General features: G+C 44.0%; 1 protein-coding gene across 7 annotated transcripts in view; it reads right to left on the bottom strand.

Moving 5' to 3' along the window:
- Positions 1-25,025, bottom strand: part of golga4 (golgin A4) — a 93,752-nt gene that overhangs the window by 29,932 nt on the left and 38,795 nt on the right. For 6 of the 7 annotated variants that reach the window (XR_014768900.1, XR_014768901.1, XR_014768898.1 and 3 more), the window contains 8 exons: positions 22,178-22,367; positions 20,806-20,884; positions 20,519-20,630; positions 17,631-17,714; positions 11,783-11,930; positions 11,370-11,536; positions 10,789-10,887; positions 198-353 (listed from right to left, as the gene is read on the bottom strand). Coding sequence is in view for 2 of the 7 variants with exons in the window: in XM_084710137.1 (XP_084566263.1) it covers positions 198-353; positions 10,789-10,887; positions 11,370-11,536; positions 11,783-11,930; positions 17,631-17,714; positions 20,519-20,630; positions 20,806-20,884; positions 22,178-22,367 (1,035 nt within the window). In the remaining 5 variants the exon portion in view is untranslated. The remainder of the gene's footprint in view (positions 1-197; positions 354-10,788; positions 10,888-11,369; positions 11,537-11,782; positions 11,931-17,630; positions 17,715-20,518; positions 20,631-20,805; positions 20,885-22,177; positions 22,368-25,025) is intronic. The other variant, XR_014768899.1, reaches the window with a different exon arrangement.

Genomic DNA, 25,025 nt, shown 5'->3' on the forward strand with positions numbered 1-25,025 from the left:
CATTATACACATATTCAGCAATGTCCCGTTATCATAAGCAATGTATATTTTGTTTCATTTTTTTTGTTACAAGGCTGAAAAGGCTTAAGAAGAAACATAACCTAACTGCAAACCTATGGGTATTCAAACTGAGACCACACAGCCTTGATACATTCTATGGACTTCAATGTGAACTACAGCTTTTCAGTGAACCTCACCGTCCTGGCTGCCTCCAGTTCTAGCTCTACCTCCTGGGCGCGGCTCAGGGCAGCTGACGCCAGAGCAGCTCTCTGTAGCTGCATTTCCTCCAGCTCCAGCACTGCCTGCTGCACCCGCTCCTTGGACGCCTGCTCACACACCTGTTCACACTGCTCCTGGACATGGGCACACACACACAGGTCAGACACACATGCAAACACACATGTACACGCATGCTCACACAAGTCAGACACACACACACAGAGGTCAGACACACACGCACGCCAACTCGGGCTCAATGGTACAGAAAGCATGATTATGAAATGGATAGTTCCAACCTCAGGACCTGATTGGTTGACAGCTATGGTATATTGACAGTATATCACAGGTATACCTTTCAACAATTTGATTAGAGATATTACTGCACATCCACATGTATTATCAGTAAACGCGTTAATTCAATAACAGGTATTTTAAGAACTTATACTTAGGTATACATCCGAGCAAAAATATCAAGGTGAAAGTCATCATAGCTTGCGTAGTATAGACCCAGCTCCTAACCCAACTTTGAGAATAGATTAACGGCGATATTTTTTTAATTGCCCGATAAGAGTCTCACAGTCTCACTGTAAAGTACTTTAATTACAACACAAATAACGACTCTTTTAGAAAGCTAAACATTTCTTTGTTGCTGTTGATGTCTTCGGTATCGTCTGGATAGTAAAACTCAGCTGACTCCTCGATATCGCTCATTTTGAAGATGACGTCAGAGCAGGGCAATAATAATCCGTATCAGACCGGCGATGAGATCAATTCACCTTATTCCGGAAGTCACGATGGGCGCGGCCATCCGCGTATTCTAATTTCTGGTTTAGATACATACCGATTTATAACGGTACTAAAAGAGAATGTCTTAAACAGGCTCTGGTACGAATTTAAGGCTAATAGAGATGCCCAGCGTCAAATGCAGTTCATGGCTGCCATAACAGTATTATCATTGTTTTGACTAGGGATGGGCATAATTAATCGACGACCGATTATCGATCATTAAGAATTTTGTCGATGACATTATTTGTTCATCGATAAAGCTAATGCATGTTCTGTTGCGTAGTGCGAGTCTTGAAGGAATGCAATGGATTTCGCTATGTGGCAGCAATTAAACATTTTACCAAACAAAGACAATGTTTGGAAAGTTACCGGCGAGTTTCCATGTAGCGTTATTTCATAAGTAAACATGAAGAGGTCACAGCGAAGTGTAGCGTGAGACCATTTTGACTTCAAAATTACTTTTTTCACTGCCAACACTGCAAAGCTGAGTATAAATACAACTCCTCCACGACTCAAATGATGTACCACTTGAAGAACGTACATCCGACCCTGGTTAGTGGGGGTGCATCCTGCTCTCTGTGTTAGCACGGAGGAGCTGCGATGCACAACGAGCAGAGAAAATCACCCAACGGATCTGCAAGTCCATCATGATGGATATGCTACCCTTAAGTATTGTTGAGGGCGAAGGTTTTTATGAAGCTTTGTTAATTAGCCGGAAAAACGAGGGTCAGTTGTGTTTGAGCACCGGCTTCTAGCTGTCGGCTCCGCTTCTAGGAGTTACAGAAATAGTTGTGCATTTTGTAATAGCTACAGATCTCAATGCGGAAACACGCTGTGTTTTTTTCTATTTTCACTGCATTTTAGTATAGCCTATAAATAGTGAATTTTAATATAAACATTTTCATGATTAATCGAAAATCGATCGTTAATTCTCCCGACGATCGATTAAGACAATTTAGTCGAATTCCCATCCCTAGTTTTGACCATGGAAAGAAGAAGTCCGAAAGTTGTGGGCCGACATACTTTACATCGACCTCCAACCAAAGTTGAGGATCTGCGTCCCTGGCTGAAGGCGCTGAATTTAAAAAGCAGAGACCTGATGTAAAAACTAGAGCCTCAAGTAGATAAACAAGAAGCTAACGTTCTACTACTAACAATGTTAGCTGGTCGGTTTTGCGGGGGAATCTCAAATACATGCACTGACTGTAAAATTAATCAATGGACTGACTTCTAGAGTATAGCAAATGCATATGGCCTGCAGTGAACAGACAAACAGGAGCTGTTCGTCATCATATTGTCAGGGCGGGCTTTATACGATAATGGACAGATGATCAACAGTAACGTAATCAACCACGTCACCAAAGAGCACTTGGGTTGAATTTGTTTTCAAAAAACAACATACTACGTTGCTCTGATTGGTTGTAGGTATATCCAATTGAGAGAAGAGGCATTTTTTTTACGAGTTCGGTTGAAAAACGCCCCATACGCACAGCCCAATGGAGAGGTTTCAGACTCATATTCTGACTAGAATTATGAGTATGACAAAGTCAGGCTACACGAACATAGCACATCTGGCATAAATCGACCTAATTATTTAATATTTTAGCAGCAGGAGTTGTCGGCTGTTCTCCATTGAATTGAATGATATCCCCGGTAAACAGTAAGTGCCAATACAACGGAAGTGCAAAAAGATGAAAAAAGTGGGCGGTTGGAATAAGGTCAATACGCAGCTGGCATGACTACTCATTAGCAAATCAGAAGGCTCGTACTGTCGTTGCCATATAATAATGGTACTCATTATATGACTTTTACTATTACTTTTAATAGTAGCGAGTATGACTTTGTAAAACATTTGCAAGAACATAGGCTACAGATGCAAAATAGTGTTTCTTTAAAGAAGAACGTTTATTTCAAATGATCTTAAACATCAAAAAGGCTTATGAATTCAAAAATATTGATATATTTGTGTGAATAAATTATACTATGTTTGCAGCCACTTGTGTAAACGGGTCTACATCTCTGTTAAGGTTTCAAGTGGATTTTTTGCTAGCTTCCAGGTTAGTTTTTCTGTTGACACTTTCGAGGTGTTTTTTAAAGGGGCGATTTACTAGGTTTTTGGGGTATTTCACACTGTTCCTTAAGGTCTCTGAATAGGGTATGTAACATTGGTTTGGCTGAAAATGGCCCGGGTGCTGTTCTATGCACCCTGAAAAATCTTCTGATATTTTCCCGCAAAAAAACACTAGGTTTTCTCCTTTTATGGTATGCTCATGAATAATAGATCAGAGCTGCGCGCTGATTGGTTGGTTTAAGGAAGCTGCGGAGCAAAGACGCAACACGGCCAACAGCACTCACTGAAACAACGAAGGTGGAGATTTGAAATAAAAACGTACAAATAAATCAATTGTGTCTACACAACACTGTTTTCAACAGATTGACTAGATATCATTTGAAATGATTACGTTAGTTGTTTCCACTTCTGTTGTCGACGCAAACAGGATCGCCTTAGGTGGGTAACAGCACTAGCCTACATCAGTACAGCAAACAAACTATCGTGATTCAACTCAGCTTCAGCTGCTCTAGCTATCTTGCTGAAAAATAGATCTGGACAAACATGCATCTTTTACATGCCAACACAGGTTATTTATTTGAATGAAACAGTTAGGAACATGAAATAACGTTAGCCCCATTGCTAATAATAACTAGGCTAAATCATCACACATTCTAGCTCCTGTAAATAAGCTCTTGCGTTAGTAAGCTAAACATGCCTACAGTCTAGGTGTTTTCGCTATCTAGCTGTTCTTGCATTCTTCTTGCAAATCAGCGTTTATAAAAAGCAGATAAGCTAGAGTCTAGCTAACATTTGTCAAATGCGTAATTGAGGGTCGAACTGCACAGGGATCTTCTCATAGACAACATCACACACTAGCCCGTCGAATGTTTGGTTCCTTACGGTGCGTTCACACTGCAGACTTTTTTACCGCTCTGCACCGCCAGCCTTCCCACAGTGCACCACGCTCAAGGGCGTTTCAGACAGATTCATTCAGAGCTGTAGTTCTCTTAAATCACTGTTGTAGTTCGTATAATGTCATGGCAAATGTGCAAACAAAATACAACTTTTACACACATTAAGCAAAAATCCGATACGCATTCTAGATCTGACATGATGTTATCTACAGCACTCAATAGGTTATCTTTTTCCACACTGAAAAATAAAAAATAAAAAATAAAAGGACGACATCAGTGTGGCCATTTCAGCTAGAGCTATCTACTGTAGAGCTAGTAGTGTTGTGCTGTATTGGCACATACCTGAACAGCCAAACCCATTTTGTCACTGAATGGTCATTAAAACGAGTCTAGTGGTAGTGGTTTGATTTAATATTGAATAATTCCATAAATTATAATATCTGGGTTTGGGTATTGTGTACCGTGTTGAATGGGTCTTGGTCTGGACATGTCTTGGTTAGTTGCAACTTTAAGTTGCCAATAATAACAAAGCATTAAGAAACTTGACTTCAATTTGAAGCAGTACTGTAAATCCAAAGGTATGGGTAATGTCTGGAATGGTCTGGTTTCACTTCAGGTCTCGTCTCACTAAATGGTAATACATGGCATAATGGTGAGGCTAGATAGTTATAATCAGGTGCCTTATCGACCTAGCTATCCACATAATAGCAGAGCGATGTAGCGGTGGCAGTGATTGTCTTCTTTGTTAGGTGTAGCGACGGTTGCTAGCTGTGTTAGCTAACATTACCTGGCACTAATCACCCCCCACTACCTGTACATCTTGCACACAAACAGTGCTAAGTCTCAAACTATTTAATACTTCAATATCTATGTTCTGTAGAGGACTTATCCACCCAAGTACCTCTACAAAATCTAGTATGTGTGCCAAAATAATATATCCTGACAAGCCATGCTGATCAATTTGATCTGTAAGGCCAGCATGCGATCTCTGACACAGCTAATGTCTTCCATTATCTACTGAATCTAGGTGTCCCTATCTGCCTTCAATCTTGTGTGCAGCTGCGTTGGTCTGAAGATAACCGCGCCCCTCTCGCTTGCATGTGAGATCGGAAATAAATACAGCATATAAATAAATGTGGTGTGGAAATAAATGTGGTGTGTAAAAATCTCAAAAAATAAATAAATGTGGCATTAGGAAATAAAAGTCCCATGAAATGAATAAATGGTGTCTTTACCAAAATGTCATTTTGAAATAAATAAATGTATTTATTTATTGACGTCGGTAAATGGATTCAGTTATTTAATTATATAATGCTATATTTATATATTTATTGCCATCTTAATTTTATTTCAGAGTTTATTTCATAGCCATATTTATGTATGCATTTATCTATTTATTTACCTATTTATTTAATTTTGACCAAGTCGGCGTTCCATACAGAGCAGCGCGTCGCCAGCTAAAAAAAAATTCCGGAGATCTACGCGACCTCCGTTTATGTTCCTGGACCAGAAAACCAGAGGGCGGAATGTTGGGGCGTGACAAAGTTGATGCTGCACGTCACAATTTGCATTGACGTCACAACTTGCACCGTTTCAAAAGCAAGCGTTTGCAAGTTGCAGTTTCAAAAAGTGAAATTTTGATAGAAAAGAGGTTTCAATGGAATTTGAGGTTCACTGTATGTCTATTTAACACACCAAACTGTCATTTTTCAACTATGACCAGGTAAAATTGGTTTTGCAATCAATTGCATTGTCAGTAGATAGTATTTTTTGGGGGCGCAGTTTGCAGTTCACTTCAATCAATGAAAGCAAAATACTGTTAATATTTCCACCCCGAAAACGAAACACGTTCTGCGGCCATTGTGTTTGCCTGTAGTGTGAATAAAAGGCAAACACAGTGTTCCCAATTTAGACTGTTGCTAGATCTGCCGACTTTCCAAACCTTCCCGGCGACTTTTATTGTCAAAAGCGACTAGCGATAAATCTAGCAACTTTTTACGGTGTTGTTGGAGACGTGCTGGTGTTTTGGAGACTCTGATGTGAAAGCACGGATAGTTTTGCAGTACCGCCTCAACGATCACCGGGTGCTGCCATGAGCTCCTCCGGTGTCCCAAAGAGTGATGTGTCGTTCGTGAACGATTCGTTCATTTTGAACTAACCCTTACAAGGACTCAGGAGTAACGAGTCCTCTCAGAGTGATTAGTTCATTTTATCGTGGCCGTGCATCGGTACTGTTGCATAGGCTCGTCGAAGTAAACAGAAATGATTTGTTCATTTCCCGACTCGGTCTTTGGGTACGAGTCTGGATAATTTTTCCCATGACCTGCATCGGCTCTGTACTGGTAGCTAGAGGAAACAAACGATTTGTTCATTTCCCGACTCGGTCTTTCTACGAGTCTTTGGATCATTTTTCACGTGACCTGCATACCGCCGTGCAAAGGCAAAAGACCGTAACTTCAATTTTGTCGAAAATGATATTTTTTCATTTTCGGAACAGTTAAGGTCTGCTTTATCATGTGGCCAAATATCCTAAATTAACTTGTCTGTGTTTCAGAGAAAATAGGTTGTTGTCTTCACCGTAACTTCAATGCAGAATGCCGTAACATCAGTTACGGTTCTTTGCCTTTGTTTTGCGGCACTCAAAAACGTTCAAATGGAGTTACGGTTTCACTTTAACTAATACGTAACCTAGCAACAACAAACACATCTTGCATTAGCCTAGCCTACTCGCTGGCGTTCAACACAAAACATCCCAAACATGAGTCGTTTATAAGTATCCTTCCCTGGCAGTTAATCAAAAACACTCATGCCTTGTGAGTCTTGTGACAGGTAACCATGTGTATGATTGGCTTATAATATACAGAGTTTATATCGTGATAAGCAACTAAGTGAGCGAAGAAACGGAAGTTACTGTATTTTGCCTTGGCATGACCACTTACTATAGACTATAGTATACTACCGTAACTTCAAAATAGGGGTCAAAAGTGCAGTTTAAGATCGACATTTTCAAAAATTGCCACAGCTATGGCTAAACTTTATTATGTCAAAAGAAACATTCTCATTTCCGGCGCTTTCAAACCATCAGTGAAGTGTGGCTAGCGACAGCAGCTAGCTTGCCTCGAGCAAACTTCTTTTGAATTAGGCATGTCCCCTTAAATTCATGTCATACGTTTTGGGGGGCTTATTTTCAGTTAGAAGGAGGTACTGTTTGAATCGCAATTCCATCTGAAATACTGCCAGGGACAACGTTGTTACAGTAGCTTGTTTCAAAGGGGGTTCGCTTTTTTTAAAGGGTGTTCTTAATGAATTATGCAATATGAATAGGCTAACTGCTTAAAAATATTACTAGAAGGGAACAGGACAACGGACCCACCTGCAACGCAAGCAAGCACACCCTCCAATTTCCCCAGAAATTGTACCCTCTCTAGTTATTATTATTTTTATTCTTTCTTTTCCCACCCCTGAGAATCCGTCACTATTTGGGCTACATAGACAACGTTGGTGTCAAAAGGTTTGTCTTGGTAGCGATTGCGTTGCTTGTATCGGGATTTACATTCCGTTTACGTTTTAGGCTTGAATTAAGTTTTTGTGGCAAAAAGTGCCTTGTGTGCACTAAGGGAACTCAGTACACGTCACAACGTCAGCTCACGTTAGCAACAATGCATAGATACAACGTGGATAGATAGTGCTTGTAAAACTGTTGCACCGCAAGTATTGTATTGTGCTGTAGTGTACTAGAAGCATTATACCTTTAAGCAATTCAAGACTTGCATGTACAGTAAGTAATGTCACATAAAATATTGTATTTAAACTAGTGGTGGGCATAGATTAATTTTTAAAATCTAGATTAATCTCACTGTAATCTTGGAATTCATCTACATTAATCTAGATTAACATGGCTCATTTGAATTCCGCCGAAGGCATTCAGAATATGTGTGCTACCCAAATAATGACATCTTCCGCATTAGCTAAGGGATGCTTTGCGTTTAAGTGGTATTTGAGACTGGAAGAACTCCTACAGTAAACTAATTCCGCATTGCACAAGGTGCAAACAACCTTAGTCTTGTCGAGGTTTCCATTGGGAAGTTAAGGAGTAGCGTCACACATATGAGATCGGTCAAATGCGTGTCTCACAGAGTAACGTTGCACATGTGCGATTCTGAAAATTCCAACCGACTATTTTCCGATAGACAAAGCTGTATGACAAATGCTTTAGTATGGCTTCAAAATTTACAATTAGGAGGCTAACAAGTAGTGCTAACACTAGCAGGTAGTAGCATTGCTACGAGTATTATTTTTGGTTGCTTGGTAACGGAAGCTAACTAAAGCTAGCTAGCTTCCGTTTTGGAAAAAGAACTCACTCTGGTGGAAGTGTCGGAAATATTTAAAACTCAAGCATTTAGATATTAAAAATACATTTTCCCTGAAGCAAACCAGACGGCTTCATAGCTGCATCTATGTTAGCACGTCACGTTTGATGTGGTAATTTCATACACAAGGCATACACACATCAAGGTGAAAGTCAACACAGCTTGCGTAGTATAGACCCAGCTCCCAACCCAACTTTGAGAATAGATTAACGGCGATATTTTTTTTATCGCCCAATAAGAGTCTCCAGTTAATGCAGCATGTTAACGCCGATACTGGCCAACCACTGATTTAAACTCAAGCTTGTGTGGTGCGTCGCTGTCTTCAATGCCACAGCCTAAACTTGAAATCAAAAGACACGTTTTTCATTTCTGGCGCATTCAAACAATGGGCCTCATTCACCAATATCTTAAAAGTTATTTCTTAAATTTGTTCTTAAGAAGGTTCCTAAGAAAAATCTACGTGTGATTCATGAAGCGTTCTTAAACAGCAGAATTGTTCGCAGGTGTGTTCTTAGAATGATGAATCCCAATATTTTGTAAGTTGAAAGCTTGTGCCCCGTTAATTCCCATAAAAGTGCATGATATGGCAGGGCCGTGTGCACACTCAGAGAAATGAAACGACGTGGTAAAGATGGTGGAGGCCTTGACAAAAGACAGAAACGTAATAATAATTCTGAAGTGGAGGTACAGCTGCAAGAAGTTAGAGACAAACGACACATCATATTTACGTAATAGCGTCGGCTGTGGATACAAATCAGTAAATAAAACCGATGCATGGTATGCAATTACTCATGCAGTGAACGCTGTATCTGGAGAAGTGCGAAGAACTGATGAAGTAAAAAAATAAATGGTTTAACTTAAATCTGAATTCTTAAGCAAAAAAACTGACTGTTTTTTCAATTGCATGACCAAGGGAGAGGAAGACAAGTACCAGGACAAGGGAGAGGAGTGGGACAAGGGAGAGGGAGACAAATACCAAATACTGTCTATACCATATGGTCATGCAATTGAAAGAACCTCAACACCTGAGTGTTTCCTAGTTGGGAATCAGCTGTGATGTACAGTATTTGGATAACTTAAGCTGTTTCTCAGTAGCAATAGAATAAAATACAGGGGATATATTTCTGTTTCAATTCACAATATAAACAGCTGTTCACTTTCACTTTAGCCAATAATTTAGGTTTTGAACATGATGTTATCTGTTTTGCTGACAGTGTGAAAGCATTGGTAAATTGGACAGTAAAAATCGATTGTTTTGGTCTTGGTTGAGCTTGTGTGTAAAAGAAGTTCAAGCATTTAAAATGTGTGTTTACTCTACGCATTTTGTGTCAAAGCAACAAGAAATGTGTTAATTGTACAGCCTACACAGACGGATGTTGTGCTCACTGTGTTAAGAGTTTAGGAAACTTGTTAAAGGTATTGAAAAAAACTTTCATATGTAAAATACTGTATTTATATAGGCCTAGCACAATTAATACAAAATGGAAATTCCAAGTACATTACAAATGAGCAGAAGTGTAAGTGTAGTGTGTATTTATTAAAACAAAAAAGTGTAAAATTATGAAAATGATTAGTTGGAAAATTATAAAGAGAGAAATATTCAATTTTACATTAGAACGGACGAAAAAGGTATAACTATTTATTTTGCGCAAACATGTCAGCTCTCAATTGTGCGTAAGAGTGCTCTTGAGTGTGCGTAAATTCTGTTCTTACCTAACAACAAATCCCAAATAAGAAAACATTGGTGAATGCCAGACTCTTCTTGAAAACTGCGTAAGTGGGGTTTGAGGACAAATTTGTTCGTAAGAACATTTGGTGAATAAGGCCCAATCCCCTCAATGAAGTTTAGCTACCAACAGCAGCTAGGCTAGCTTGCTTGCAGCACAACATTTTACCGGGTCAGCTTCTCCACGCAGGGCTCTAGACTGAGACCAAATGGTCGCATTTGGTATTGTTACTGACAATGATTGCTTCCAGCAAACTTCTTTTTAATTAGGCATTTCCCCCTAAATAAATGTCAAGCTTATTTACGTTTTTGGGGGAATATTTTCAGTTAGCAGATGGTACTGTTTGAATCGTGATTTCATCTGAAATACTAACGGTTACAACGTTGTTTGAATAGCTTGTTTAAAAAGTTTCATTCTACACTTCACTTTAAGTTTTTTGAATTGTAAATGAGCAGCAACAAATGAATGCTTTTAAATCCATGCAATCTTCATAAATAATAAGTACACATTTTTATATAAAACATACAGAAATATCAGTTGTAAAAATTACTGTTAATAAACGGACCCATCTGCAACCGACGCAAGCAAGCACACCCTACAATTTCTCCAGAAATTGTACCCTCTCTAGTTATTATTATTATTAGAGCTGCATGCTGCCTAAAGGCCCATGAGCAGCACAGTCATGAGTGAAGAGCAGGTTCTGAGTTATGACATCATACCACAGCCTGGCTGATCCTAGCGAGGGCCTCCTGCTCCTTCTGCTCCAGCGCCTCTTTGTGTTGCTTCTCCAGCTCACAAACCTTCTCCTCCGAAGACTTCTGCAACACAAACAACAGGGACATCAGTTCTATTTGGTCTTTTGGTCTTTAGTCCAGCAGAATTAATTATTTGGTGGAATCCTTTGTGGATAAAGTTATGGCGTTGAAATCTGGACTTAATTTAAGATGACCTACAAGCAGGGTATTAGGAGCTGACCTGATAGTACACTGCAATGAGTAACAGGAGTTGAGGAGGAGAGATGAGGAGAAGGTGAGGAGAAAGATGAGGTGGTTAGGTGGTGAGGTGATGAGAAGGAAAATATGGAGGAGGTGGAGGTAAGGAGTTGGTAAGGTGAAGCTGGAGGAAAAGATGGAGGTGAGGAGGAGAGATAGTGAAGAAGTGAAAAGGAGGTGAGGAGGTAGAGGTGAAAAGGAGGTGATGAGGAGAGATGAAGAGGTTGAGATGAGGTGAAGGAGCATATTAGGAGGTAGGGAGCATATTAGGGGGTAGGGAACATATACAGAAAAGGATGATGATTTACCATCATGATGGTGACCACTTCCTGTTTGACTCGGCTGAGTTCCTGCTGCAGATTCCTCCTCTCCTCTTCCCCGGCCTGCTCCACATCCTTCACCTGCTCCTCCAGCTGCCTCCGTGCCTCCTCCGCCCGCTGGGCCACGCTCAGAGCTCTCTCCAGCTCCTCAAACGCTGCCGAGGAGGAGATGAAAGGTCAGTCCTAGCCCAGTCCTGACCGCTGACCCCAGTCCTGACCCAAGACCCCAGGACTGCCCCCAGACCCCAGGACTGCCCCCAGACCCCAGGACTGACCCCAGGATTGCCCCCTAACCCCAGGACTGCCCCCTGACCCCAGGACTACCCCCAGACCCCAAGACTGCCCCCAGACCCCAGGACTGCCCCTTGATCCCTGACCCCAGGACTGCCCCTTGTCCTGACCTGCCCTCTCTGAGTGTTCTCGGTGCTCCTGCAGCAGGTCCCTCTGAGCAGTGGCCTGCTGGACTCTGGAGCGCAGCGCTGCAATCTCCTCCTCCTTCATCTCCAGAGTCTCGTGCATCTGCCTCTTCGTCTCTGCAATCACCATGCCCTGCACACACACACCATATATATACACACACCGCATATATATAAACACACACACGCACCATATATATATAAACACACACCACATATATAAATATACACACACACACTCCATATACACACACACCCTAGGGCTGTCATAGTTACATAATAAAGCGTTACCGTAATCTCACTTTAACGCAATCAAAAAAATTGTGCCGTTAACGCAGGTTTCTTTTTGACCCTGGGAGTCAAATGCCGACGGTAGCTGAATGATGGAGAGAGGGCTTTTAGATGGGAAGTTCCATTTCCAAAAGTTGCCAGACTCGGTTTGGTTGACAAAACCAAGGCTGTGTTTAATAAATTGATTTAATTTGCGATTAACTATATGAAATAATGTGATTAATCGCGATTAAATTTGTATTGCTTGACAGTCCTAATATATATATATATGTATATATATATATATATATTGCTGTCAGTTTAACGCGTTATTAAAGGCGTTAAAGCAAACCCATTTTAACGGCGTCAAATTTCTTATTGCGCAATTCAAGTTCTTTTTGGCCTAGCTGTTGCAACAACAACTGACTTTAGAAAAACTACACTGGATCTAGCTAGACCGGAAACAACACAACAGGCACGCCGCACACATTTATTTGGGCTTGGAGCCGGCTAAAGAGTATTGGCTAACGTTACGTTTTGAGTGGATGGTGAGCACGAGATGCCGAAATGGATGCCAATACGATTCTGAATGGAAAGTTTACTATTAAAAAGTTGCCAAATGGCCCCATTGACAAGAGCAAAGTGATCTGTGTGTTTTGTTGTCGTGAACTGAGCTATCATCGCAGCACGTCCAGTCTGAAATACCACTTGATGGCCAAGTATACAGCTGATGCAAATTCTCCGTCCCCTAGTCAAAGCCAGGCAATGGCTTCTTTTTTTTTCCAAACAAACCAAACAAACCTCTCAATGATAACAGTATTTTTTTCAAAAATAAACTCAAAATGACTCTAACCCTAACTGCGATAAATTGCAAGACATTGCTATGACATTAAGGTGATTAAATATTTTAATAGTTTGACAGCACTAATATACACACATCCCATATATATACACCCACACACCCTTCTTTGATATCACCTTCACAATTCTTGGGAGTTTGATGCATTGTCATACATGAAGATGATCAGAAAGTCTATATACTTTGCCAAGGTCATTTTCACACCTTCAGGGACCCTAAAGGGGCCTACCAGAAACATAACTCTGCTACATCCTTGCTGATGTCGCAGCATGTTGGGAGATGGTAGCCATCCACCAACCATCCACTACTCCATCCATCTGGACCATCCAGGGTGGCACAGCACTCATCAGTAAACAAGACTGTTTTAAAATTAGTCTTCATTTATTTTTGGGCCCACTGCAACCGTTTCTGCATGTGAGCATTGGTTAGGGGTGGCAGAATAGTAGGTGTTGGAGCCATAATCAGTCTGTTAGTACTTATTTACTTCATTGTAAAGCCAAACAAGATGTAGCGACCATCCAGTCCTGCAGTAGTAGTTGCTTCTGGGTGCGGGGGATCCAGTTTATGACGCGCTGTACAGAACCAATGTCCAGACTGAAGTGCATTTGTTTGGGGTGTTCCCGTTTATTAAATATAAAACCGGTAAAAACAGTATGACCTCCCGTCACCCTGGCCTGCCGTACAATGGTGCCCGTGTCCCTATATAGCTTTTGACTCGCGACCGCCACCTATGGCCGAGCTGAACATAAGTCACCTGTGCCTGGGCATAAACCAACCACCACAAATCACACCCAATTTTTCTATTCCTTTCTGAATTGTTAGATTAAATATTGGACTTTAAATCTGGAGAAATAACTTAAACTAGAGAGGGTACAATTTCTGGGGAAGTTGTAGGGTGTGCTTGCTTGCGTTGGTTGCAGGGGTCCGATTTATATGACATGTTACAGCTGATATTTCAGTATATTTTATATAAAAATGCATAGCCTACTTATTTATAAAGATTACATATATATAAAAGCATATTTTTTTCTGCTCATTTACAACTCAAAATACTAAGTGAAGAAATAGTTGTCTTCTCATTTCCCCTGCAAGAAGGAATGGTGATCAGCAACCATAGTTGAACCAAAACTAATACATATGGCAGACCGGTGTCAAAATAGACCTAATCTCTATGATTTAAACGTCATTGTAAGTTTTTCCCTTCTCGTGATATTTTCAGGCATTTAGCCTACTCCTATTGCATTCATTCATTCATAGGGAACCCCCTTTTTAAGCTTATTTGAACAAAAACGTTACCAGCAGTAGCTATCTCAGATGGAATCACGATTCAGATAGTACCATAGCCTAACTAAAAATATGCCCCCAAAAACGTAAATAAGTTTGACATTTATTTAGGGGAAAATCACTAATTTATAAATATGTCAGTGGTAGCGATCATTGTCAGTAACAAGGCAAAATGCGATATAGCCCTGCTGTGTGGAGAAGCTGCCCCGGTAAATTATAGGCTACTACTACTACTAGACTGTCTTGGTAGCGATTGCGTTGGTTGAATTTGATTTAACGTTACTTCCGTTGTACGGTCTAGGCTGAAATGAATTATTTTCATTAACAGATTGACACAGTTTAGGCTGTGGAAATGGAGTTCAGGTTAGTAATCACTAATCAGATAGTTTCACCTATTGAAAGACTTGTGATTTAAGTAAGGGTAGTGCCAAACATGTGCCGCCGTTTGACTTCCTACTAGTACTGTAAACAGTTGTGGAGATGTTTTTGTTAGCTACTAGACTAGGCTACAACTTTGCAGTGAGCTACACTGGTTTGAAACCACGGGTAATGATAATTTCACCCACAAATTGTTGACTCGTAATCTAATGTCAATCCTACAACGAAAATGTATTTGTGAGGAATGTTAATTTTAACGATTGAAAACAGATGCATCATAGACCACTGTAGTATGTGTTGCCTGGGCAACAGAGGCTAATGTCATGATGCTAATGCTTCAGTGAAATAGTAGACTACTGTTTCCGAAAGTAGATGTACTTCCTTAATAATATTAGCTTGTTTTGTACATTACACATTACAATTGTGTGTCATATCACAAAGTAAAATGAGCAAATAGTTATCACCTAGGCCTCTTTGCTTGTGGCGTTTCTGCAGCTGCCTTGCAGTAAAGCAGTTAGCCTAGCCATCCCCCAGAAGTTAACGAGCTGCTAAACTAATGTTCTGCTAGAGATAGTCACGCAAGTTTTCGTGACGTTAGTGACGTTAGTGTCGCCAGTGACTGTGGCTGGCAAGTTATCCACCGTTAGCTTCACTTTTCACCACAAAAACTTAATTTCTACTTAAACCATGCAACGGAACGTAAATCCCAATACAAACAACTCAATCGCTACCAAGAGGAAAGTTTGACACCTAGGTTGTCTGTGTAGTCCAAATATTAACAAAGTTTTAGGGGGGCAAAAAGAAATTATAATAATAATATATATGTGAGATAACAATGGTTGTGCCCTTGCCAAAGGCAAAGCACACCCAATTAATTAGTAGAATATGGCATCCTCGGCTCCTCCTCCTAATTAGGTCACCTTCGCAGGTATAAGGAGGGGCTGGGTGAAAGCTTGAGTTTTTTTGTTTGAGCAAGAGTTGTACAGAAACTGTTTAGTGACCGTAGCATTTATTCAGTGTTATGATTTATTTGTAACAGTTTAAGTTTCTTTGAAAGTCAACCACAGAGAAAAAATTTGCTATTTTTTCTTTTGACAAAAGAAATCTTGCATTATTTTGAACAAAACATAAGGATCTCCGCGATTGCTTATTAATGTACGAGTCACAACCATGCTCGAAATGGCGACCAAGAAAAATAGGACCAGTGAAGCAGTTGCCACAATAGTAGGTTTATGCACAACTGCAAGCCTCTTGAGGATCTTATACCTTGAGGTTGAAGGGGCTCCAGAGGCACAAGCAGCTTCACCTGTTTGCTGCCTTGTAATGGCATTTTAGCCGCTGCTCTCTTAATCCAATGAATTTGTCTAGCAGTAACCTTCCTCCTTATGCCTTTATCTGCACAAACCCATTTGTGCTTTGAGTCAGCCAGAAATCTCTTCACAGTACGATGATCACGCTTAAGTTTTTGTGAAATATCTAATGTTTTCATACTATATTAGTCGATTTTTGCCAACCACATTTTTGGTGGTCCAATCAGCGAACAGATGGAGTGGCGGCGGAGAGAGATGCAAGCGAAGCATTGAGTTAATATTACGAGAGGAAGCAATTTTTGTCTTCCAAGATGGCGTCTCCATTCATTTCTATGAAAAGTGCTCAGTGGCGCAGTGAGGCAAGCGAGAGCGAGAAACCGGACCGCTCCATCTTTCCACTTTTGACTCTTCCGGTCTAGCGTTAAAAAGTGGCTTGCTTTTTTCCTACTCGTGCACGCTTGCAACTAGCTGTACACGTCATACTTTGCAACAACTAGCTGCGAGCATAGACTTATATGGTCGCCAGCATGTGAGCTAAGGCATTGCTGTGGCAAAATGGGGTACAAGTCCGATAAGAATCAGAGACATGAAGTAAACTTTACGGACATGTATGCCGTCACTGTATAGTATTCCTTTCACTTGGTTTTTATAAAATAGGCGATAGGGCTTTTATAGATGGAACTCATCAAATATGTAGCTTTCTTTTTTTCGTGATTTGAGTATGATTTCCAACGCATTGTATCAGATTAAATAAACTGTTAACATGAACGCCTAGCTCCGTCGTTGTTCTCGCCAGGCAAAGGAAACTTAATAGTTATTTTGGTAACAGAAATCTTCCATAATGCAGACTTACCATAACTTAATGTCAACTTTATATTCAAACGTAATGCCACAAAATTCACACTGCCGTCAATTTAACAGTGTAGAAATGTGGCCTGTGTTTTATATGTTCAACCTATAAAACCAAACTCCTATTAATGGATATAACGTTATCTAACAAGTAGTGCTGTCAGTTTAACGCGTTGTTAACGGCGTTAACGCAAACCCAAATTAACGGCGTGATTTTTTTTATCGCGCGATTAACGCTCTTTTTGGCCTAGCAAACTTTGTAGTTTTTTTTCACATGCTGTTGCAACAACTACCGACGTTAGAAAAACTACAACACCACACCGGATCTAGCTAGACTTGAGCACCCCTAAAAAGGGTCTAAAATCACCACTTGTGTATAGCCTACTTTACAGTTGAATATTAGCTGATATTTAATTGCATACAACCGATACAAATGCTGCTAAAGCTTGTTAGGTACACCACTGCCGACGCTAGCAAACTAAAAACTTCAACACCATTTAAAAAATAAAGACAATTATAAATCTTTACCCGGACAAGTGACTTTTGTGTCAGGACAAGTGAAACGTTAATGTACTTGTCCAAAGGACAAGTGCCTCAAAAAGTTAATGTCGAGCCCTGTATATATTTGTGTTTGTATATTATATATACACAAACACCCACATGTATATACACGCACACACACACAGCCCATACACACACAACAAACACACACACCATATACACATGCACATTCTAAGCAGCTGTTTCTGAATCATTGTCTCGGAGCACCACAGGTCCACTGGTGTGTAAGTGTGTATGGTGTGTGTGTGTTTCTATGTGTGTATGTTGTGTGCGTGTGACTGTGTGTTTCTATGTGTGTATGTTGTGTGTGTGCAGGTCTCACCTTGTCCTGCTCCAGTTGTTCTATCAGGTTCTTGGCATCACGCAGCTGAGTGATCAGCTTGGTCTTCTCTGTGGTGTGGAGCTCCTGCAGGCAGGCAGGCAAGAAGCAGAGAGAGAGGATTATCTGTCAGTAGAACCATGGAATCAGACCCTGTCTATCTCCAGGCTCAAGACAGGGTTAGGGTTGGACCTGTCATAGTAGATGGACACATACACAGAGCAGCCCACTCCCTCTTCCTAACCCCTTCCTTCCCTCCCTTTCTTCCTCACTTGTCCTCTAACACCCCCCCTGCCCCCCCCCCTCCCCCAGGTTCATCCGTTTGAGCTCCTGGGTCATATTCCTGCTTCCCACCAAGATCAACAGTCGCATCTCACTGTGGAGCACAGCTCCAGCCAGCCCCACACGGATCCACACAGCTCCAGCCAGCCCCACACGGATACACACAGCTCCAGCCAACCCCACACGGATACACACAGCTCCAGCCAACCCCACACGGATACACACAGCTCCAGCCAACCCCACACGGATACACACAGCTCCAGCCAACCCCACACGGATCCACACAGCTCCAGCCAACCCCACACGGATACACACAGCTCCAGCCAGCCCCACACGGATCCACACAGCTCCAGCCAACCCCACACGGATACACACAGCTCCAGCCATCCCCACACGGATCCACACAGCTCCAGCCAACCCCACACGGATACACACAGCTCCAGCCAGCCCCACACGGATCCACACAGCTCCAGCCAACCCCACACGGATACACACAGCTCCAGCCATCCCCACACGGATCCACACAGCTCCAGCCAACCCCACACGGCTCCACACAGCTCCAGCCAGCCCCACACGGCTCCACACAGCTCCAGCCAGCCCCGCACGGCTCCACATGGACCCAGCCAGCCCCACACGGCTCCACATGGACCCACACACTGACCAAGCCAGCCCCACACTAATCCACACAAAGAGACCCTGCAGGGGCCTCATTTATAAAACTGTGTGTAGAATTCACGTGAAAACGTTACCAACAAACGAAACACAGTGCGTGGGACAAGACGCTCGCACACTTAGTTTCTAGTAAATTGATTAAGGAAAACCTGAGTGGGATGTGCGACACTGAGGTAAAAGCGCAGACTGCCTGTTGCGGGAACTAGAAATGGCAAATTGCATTTTTTGTGTCATGCATACGCATTCACGTCAGGGTCATGGGGAAAGTGGGAGTTTCCCATAAAAAGATGGGAGGGGATGCGTTAAGTGCGCCTAATTAAGTATTCCGCGGTATGTACAAAAAACGCCTGTGACAGCGCACCTCTATTTTGAAAATTCTACGCTTTTTAAAAGCAGGCGTAAACCAGGATGCGCATATGCCTCCTGGTGAAACGTAACCCGAGCAAGACTAAGACCAAGGCCAAAGGATTTTTACCACAAGGATCACACTTTTTGAATTGAGTGAACACTAAATCATTACGCGTTACAGATTAAGCAGCCATGCAATATTACAGTTTCTGGAAGAAATCAAAGATTACATTGGATTGACTCAGCGTTCACATTCCATTCCAGCAGTTGTTAACTCCTCGCTACATTACAAATATAAATATTGGCATCAGGATCATTTCAACAGTCATCGCTGTTTTCGACTTTGGTGGCTGATCCATGGTAGAAAGAGAGAAGGAGGCCCATTCAATTGCGCGTTTAAATGCTCGCAATGTATGGTATAGTGGGCGGAGAAAGGCGCTGATTACCCGATGACTTACATGTTTCGTAAATATGACGTAAACTGAAGTATCACAGCGCGCGCAATCTGTGGGTTGGCCATGGTGCTAATAACGCTACGTTTGTCTGTGTCAGTGTGTGTGTGTGTGACAGAGATGATGAGTAGGGCAAGGAGCTTCCACGCTATTTAGCGAGGCTGTTAACCTTTGCTCTAACACTAACCCTCTGCTCTTCTTGTCACAGGAAAAATCTGGTTCCCAGACAACTTGCTTCATCTACACACACACACACACACGCATCTACACACACACACACAAAGATACAGACAAACACACAAACGTATACACATACACCCAGTTCTATCCACACGCACACCCACCCAAACACATGTACAGACACACTCCCTGCTCCATCCACACACTCTCCCACACACAGCTAAACACACACACAGCTCCACCCAAATCTCTTCCAATCCCAGACAAGGTTGCATTGTGTTGTGACAAACTGCACTGGCACCAGTGTCACCCTACCACACACCGGTGTTTTTCCTAGGATTCTTTTCATGGGTGGGGGTAGACCAAAATTTTGCACGCGCAACACTACCACATGGTTACACACCTGACCACACTGTTACACACCCCAACACTACCACACGGTTACACACCTAACTACACGGTTACACACCTGACCACACTGTTACACACCTGACCACACTGTTACACACCCAACACTACCACACGGTTACACACCTGACTACACGGTTACACACCTGACCACATGGTTACACACCCCAACACTACCACACTGTTACACACCCAACACTACCACACGGTCACACACCTGACCACATGGTTACACACCCAACACTACCACACGGTTACACACCCAACACTACCACACACTTGACTACACGGTTACACACCTGACCACACTGTTACACACCTGACCACACTGTTACACACCCAACACTACCACACGGTTACACACCTGACTACACGGTTACACACCTGACCACACTGTTACACACCCCAACACTACCACACTGTTACACACCTGACTACACTGTTACACACCTGACCACATGGTTACACACCCAACACTGCCACACACTTACACAACTGACCACACGGTTACACACCTGACCATCCGGTTACACACCCAGCAGGACCTACCTTGGTCTTCTCCAGCTCCTGCAGCCTCTCCTGCAGCTGCTGCTGCAGAACCTCGTTCTCACTGCCCAGTTGAGCACTGCGCTCCTGATGGGTCCTCAACACTTCCTTACACCTTTACACACACACACACACACACCCACAGAACAGGTTAAAAACACAGACATACACACAGGAGGAAACACACAAACACAGGACAGGTTACACACACACACAGGAGATGGTATACACACAGAAGTGAAAACAAGGTGACTTTAAAACAAGGAGATTTGAAAACGAGGCGACAGCACCTCTGGAGGATGTTCTCCTGCCTCTTCACCCTCTTCTGCAGCGCCTGCAAGGTCTGGCCTGGACCCCCATCGCCCCCTGCTGGACGGGACGTTAACACCACAGTCAAACACCATGGTTACACACACACTCACACCACGTTTACACACACACACACACACACCACAGTTACACACACACACACCACGTTTACACACACACACCACAGTTACACACACACACACACACCACAGTCAAACACCACAGTTACACACACACACACCACAGTTACACACACACACACACCGTAGTCAAACACCACAGTTACACACACATTCACCACAGTTACACTCACACCACAGTTACACACACACTCACACCACGTTTACACACACACCACAGTTACACACACACACACACACACCACAGTCAAACACCACAGTTTACATTTACATTTATGCATTTAGCAGACGCTTTTATCCAAAGCGACTTCCAAGAGAGAGCTTTACAAAAGAGCATAGGTCACTGATCATAACAACGAGGTAGTCCCAAACACTGCAAGCAGCCAAAACATGAAGCATACATTGTGAAAAACTAAACAAGTGCCAAAGGGAAGACCCATTAGAGCATGCAGTTATACAAGTTACAAATTAAAACAACATGAACCCCAAAAAGTGCAAGACTGTACCTGTAGAGGAACAATCAACAGTAAAATATTTCACAGCGAGTACAAGATTTCAAGAGTTAACTTTGTTATAACTAACCTACAAGAGCAACAAGTCTCTCAATAAGAGTAATTGTGATCCAGGCGGAAACGAACATCAGGTCCAATCAAGCAAGCATTCTTAAGTGCCGTTGTACTCCCGGAACAAGTGCATCTTGAGCCTTTTCTTGAAGGTAGGTGAGATAGTCAGTGTCCCTGATGGAGGTGGGGAGCTGGTTCCACCATTGGGGGGCCAGGCAGGAGAAGAGCTTGTGTTGGGACCGGGCAGTCTTGAGCGGTGGGACCACCAGGCGGTTGTCTGAAGAAGACCGTAGGTGACGGGTGGGGGTGTAAGGCTGCAGGAGAGACTTGATGTAGTCGGGTGCAGCCCTGTTCACTGCTCGGAAGGTTTGAATCTGATACGGGCATTGATGAGTAGCCAGTGGAGAGAGATGAGGAGCATCTCCAGGCGGGCCGCTGCGTTCTGAATCTTCTGAAGAGGGTGGGTTGCACATGCTGGGAGACCAGTGAGCAGTGAGTTGCAGTAGTCCAACTTGGAGAGGACCAGTGCTTGCACTAGCAGCTGGGTGGAGTGCAGTTACACACTCACCATAGTTACACACACACCACAGTCAAACACCACAGTTACGCACACTCACCACAGTTACACACACATACAACACCGATCTCACCATCACTGGCCCCTGAGTCTGCAGCGGGGTCTCTGGAGGGGATCTGGGGGGAGGTAGGGTCTGCAGCGGGGTCTCTGGAGGGGATCTGGGGGGAGGTAGGGTCTGCAGTCTCCTGGCCCAGGGATGGCTCACTGTCCTGTGTCATGGCTCCTCCAGCAGCCCCCTGCAGGCGCTTCTTCATCAGGGCCACCTGCCATGAGGAACCACACGTTAGGTCAGGATGGAGGACTGTTTCAGGACACCATGACAACATCCAACACTCTTCCTGGGGTCCACAGAGTACGACATACAGATAAAAATCTACTTGATTTGATATATACTTACATACATATTTGTTCTTCCCTCAAGGCATTTGAATTAAGATGTATTATTTAAAGGGGTCGTAGAATGGTAAACCGAGTTTACCTTGTCATACTTGAATAACGACAGTTCGGTGGGTAAAATGAACATACAGAGAACCTCAGGTCCCATTGATGCCTCTTTCCTATGCAAATATCACTATTTGAAACTACCGCTGTAAAACGGGCGGTTTCCAAAAAAGCCACGACTTGACGTCAACTCAGTGGCTCCACCTTATTTGGCTCTAGTCTGTACCTTTGTCACGGCCCAAAATGTACATACACATCCGACCGTATGCTCATCACAACCGCAAGCTGTAAGTATGATTTTGTCACTAACAGTTATTAGCAATGCTAACGTATCCTGTATCTAGCATAGCTAGAATGTGGGATAATTTATTTTATTGGCAATGGGGCTTCCCTCCCTGAGTCACCACCTTACAGCGGTGCAGGGGTTTGCGTGTCCTAGTGATCCTGGAAGCTATGTTGTCGGGGGCTTTATGCCCCTGGTAGGGACACCCAAGGCAAACAGGTTCCAGGCGAAGGACCAGACAAAGCGTGGCTCAAAAACCTACCATGAAGAAAAATAACAATGGTTCTCAGTTGCCCCTGCCCGGAGGTGGGTCACCAGGGCACCCACCTCTGGAGCCAGGCCCGGGGGTGGGGCTCGATGGCGAGCGCCTGGTGACCGGGCCTTTTCCCATGAGGCCCGGTCGGGCACAGCCCGAAGAGACAACGTTGGACCTTCTTCCAGTGGGCTCACCATCCGCAGGAGGGGTCATGGGGGTCGGGTGCAGTGTGAGAAGGGCGGCGGCCGAAAGCGGGGGCCTTGGCGGTCCGATCATCGGCTGCAGAAGCTAGCTCTAGGGACGTGGAACGTCACCTCGCTGGTGGGAAAGGAGCCTGAGCTGGTGCACGAGGTAGACAGATTCCGGCTAGATATAGTCGGCCTCGCCTCGACGCACACAGCATAGGCTCCGGAACCAGTCTCCTTGAGAGGGGCTGGACTCTCTTCCACTCTGGAGTTGCCCTTGGTGAGAGGCGTTGAGCTGGGGTGGGAATACTTGTTTCCCCTCGGTTTGGCGTCTGTACATTGGGGTTCACCCCGGTGGATGAGAGGGTAGCCTCCCTCCGCCTTTGGGTGGGGGGGACGGGTCCTCACTGTTGTTTGTGCTTACGCACCAAACGGCAGCTCAGAGTACCCACCCTTTTTGGAGTCTCTGGGGGGGGGGGGGTGCTGGAAGAGTCCCGGATAGTCCCTCGTCCTCCTGGGGGACTTCAATGCTCATGTGGGCATTGCCAGTGAGACGGGAGGAACGGACCCCCCGATCTGAACCCAAGCGTTTTTTTGTTGTTGGACTTCTATGCTAGACACGGCTTGTCCATAACAAACACCATGTTCAAGCATAAGGGTGTCCATATGTGCACCTGGCACAAGGACACCCGAGGTCTCAGTTCGACGATCGACTTTGTAGTCGTGTCGTCGGACTTGGGGCCGCATGTGTTGGACACTCGGGTGAGGAGAGGGGTGGAGCTGATCACCACCTGGTGGTGAGTTGGCTTTGATGGTGGGGGAGGACGCCAGTCAGGCCTGGCAGGCCCAAACGTGATGTGAGGGTCTGCTGGGAACGGCTGGCAGAACCCCGTCAGAAGGAGCTTCAACTCCCACCTCCGGGAGAGCTTCGATCATGTCTCGGGGGGAGCCGGGGAGATTGAGTCCAGCCACGTTCCGGGCCTCCATTGTTGAAGCGGCTGACCGGAGCTGCGGTAGCAAGGCGATCGGTGCATGTCGCGGCGGTAACCCTCGAACCCGGTGGTGGACTCCGGAGGTGAGGGATGCCGTCAAGCTGAAGAAGGAGGCCTATCGGACTTTATTGGCCGGTAGGACTCCAGAGGCAGCTGATGTGTACCGGCAGGCCAAGTGGAACGTGGCTTTGGCGTTCAAGGAGGCAAAAACATGGGAGGAGTTCGGTGAGGCCATGGAGAATGACTTCTGACCAGGCTTCAAAAAGGTTCTGGACCACCATCCAGCGACTCAGGAGGGGGAAGCAGTGCTCTGTCAACACTGTATATGGTGGGGATGGTGCGCTGCTGACCTCGACGGGGACGTCCTGGATCGGTGGAAGGGATACTTCAAAGACCTCCTTAATTCCACCAACACGCTTTCCGACGTGGAGGCAGAGTCTGGGGACATCGGGGGGGCCCTTCTATCTCTGGGGCTGAGGTCACCGAGGTGGTTGAAAAGCTCCGCGGTGGCAGGGCCCCTGGGGTGGATGAGGTTTGCCAGGAGTTCCTTCAGGCTCTGGATGTTGTAAGGCTGTCTTGGTTGAAACGACTCTGCAACATTGCGTGGACATCGGGGACAGTGCCTCTGGACTGGCAGATCGGGGTGGTGGTTCCCCTCTTTAAAAAGGGGGACCGGAGGGTGTGCTCCAATTTTAGGGGGATCACACTCCTCAGCCTCCCTGGGAAAGTCTATCCAGGGGTTCTGGAGAGGAGGGTCCGTCGTA

This window comes from Hypomesus nipponensis, chromosome 11 (assembly GCF_054491055.1).
Source record: "Hypomesus nipponensis isolate SF chromosome 11, ASM5449105v1, whole genome shotgun sequence".
Classification (NCBI taxonomy): Eukaryota; Metazoa; Chordata; class Actinopteri; order Osmeriformes; family Osmeridae; genus Hypomesus; species Hypomesus nipponensis.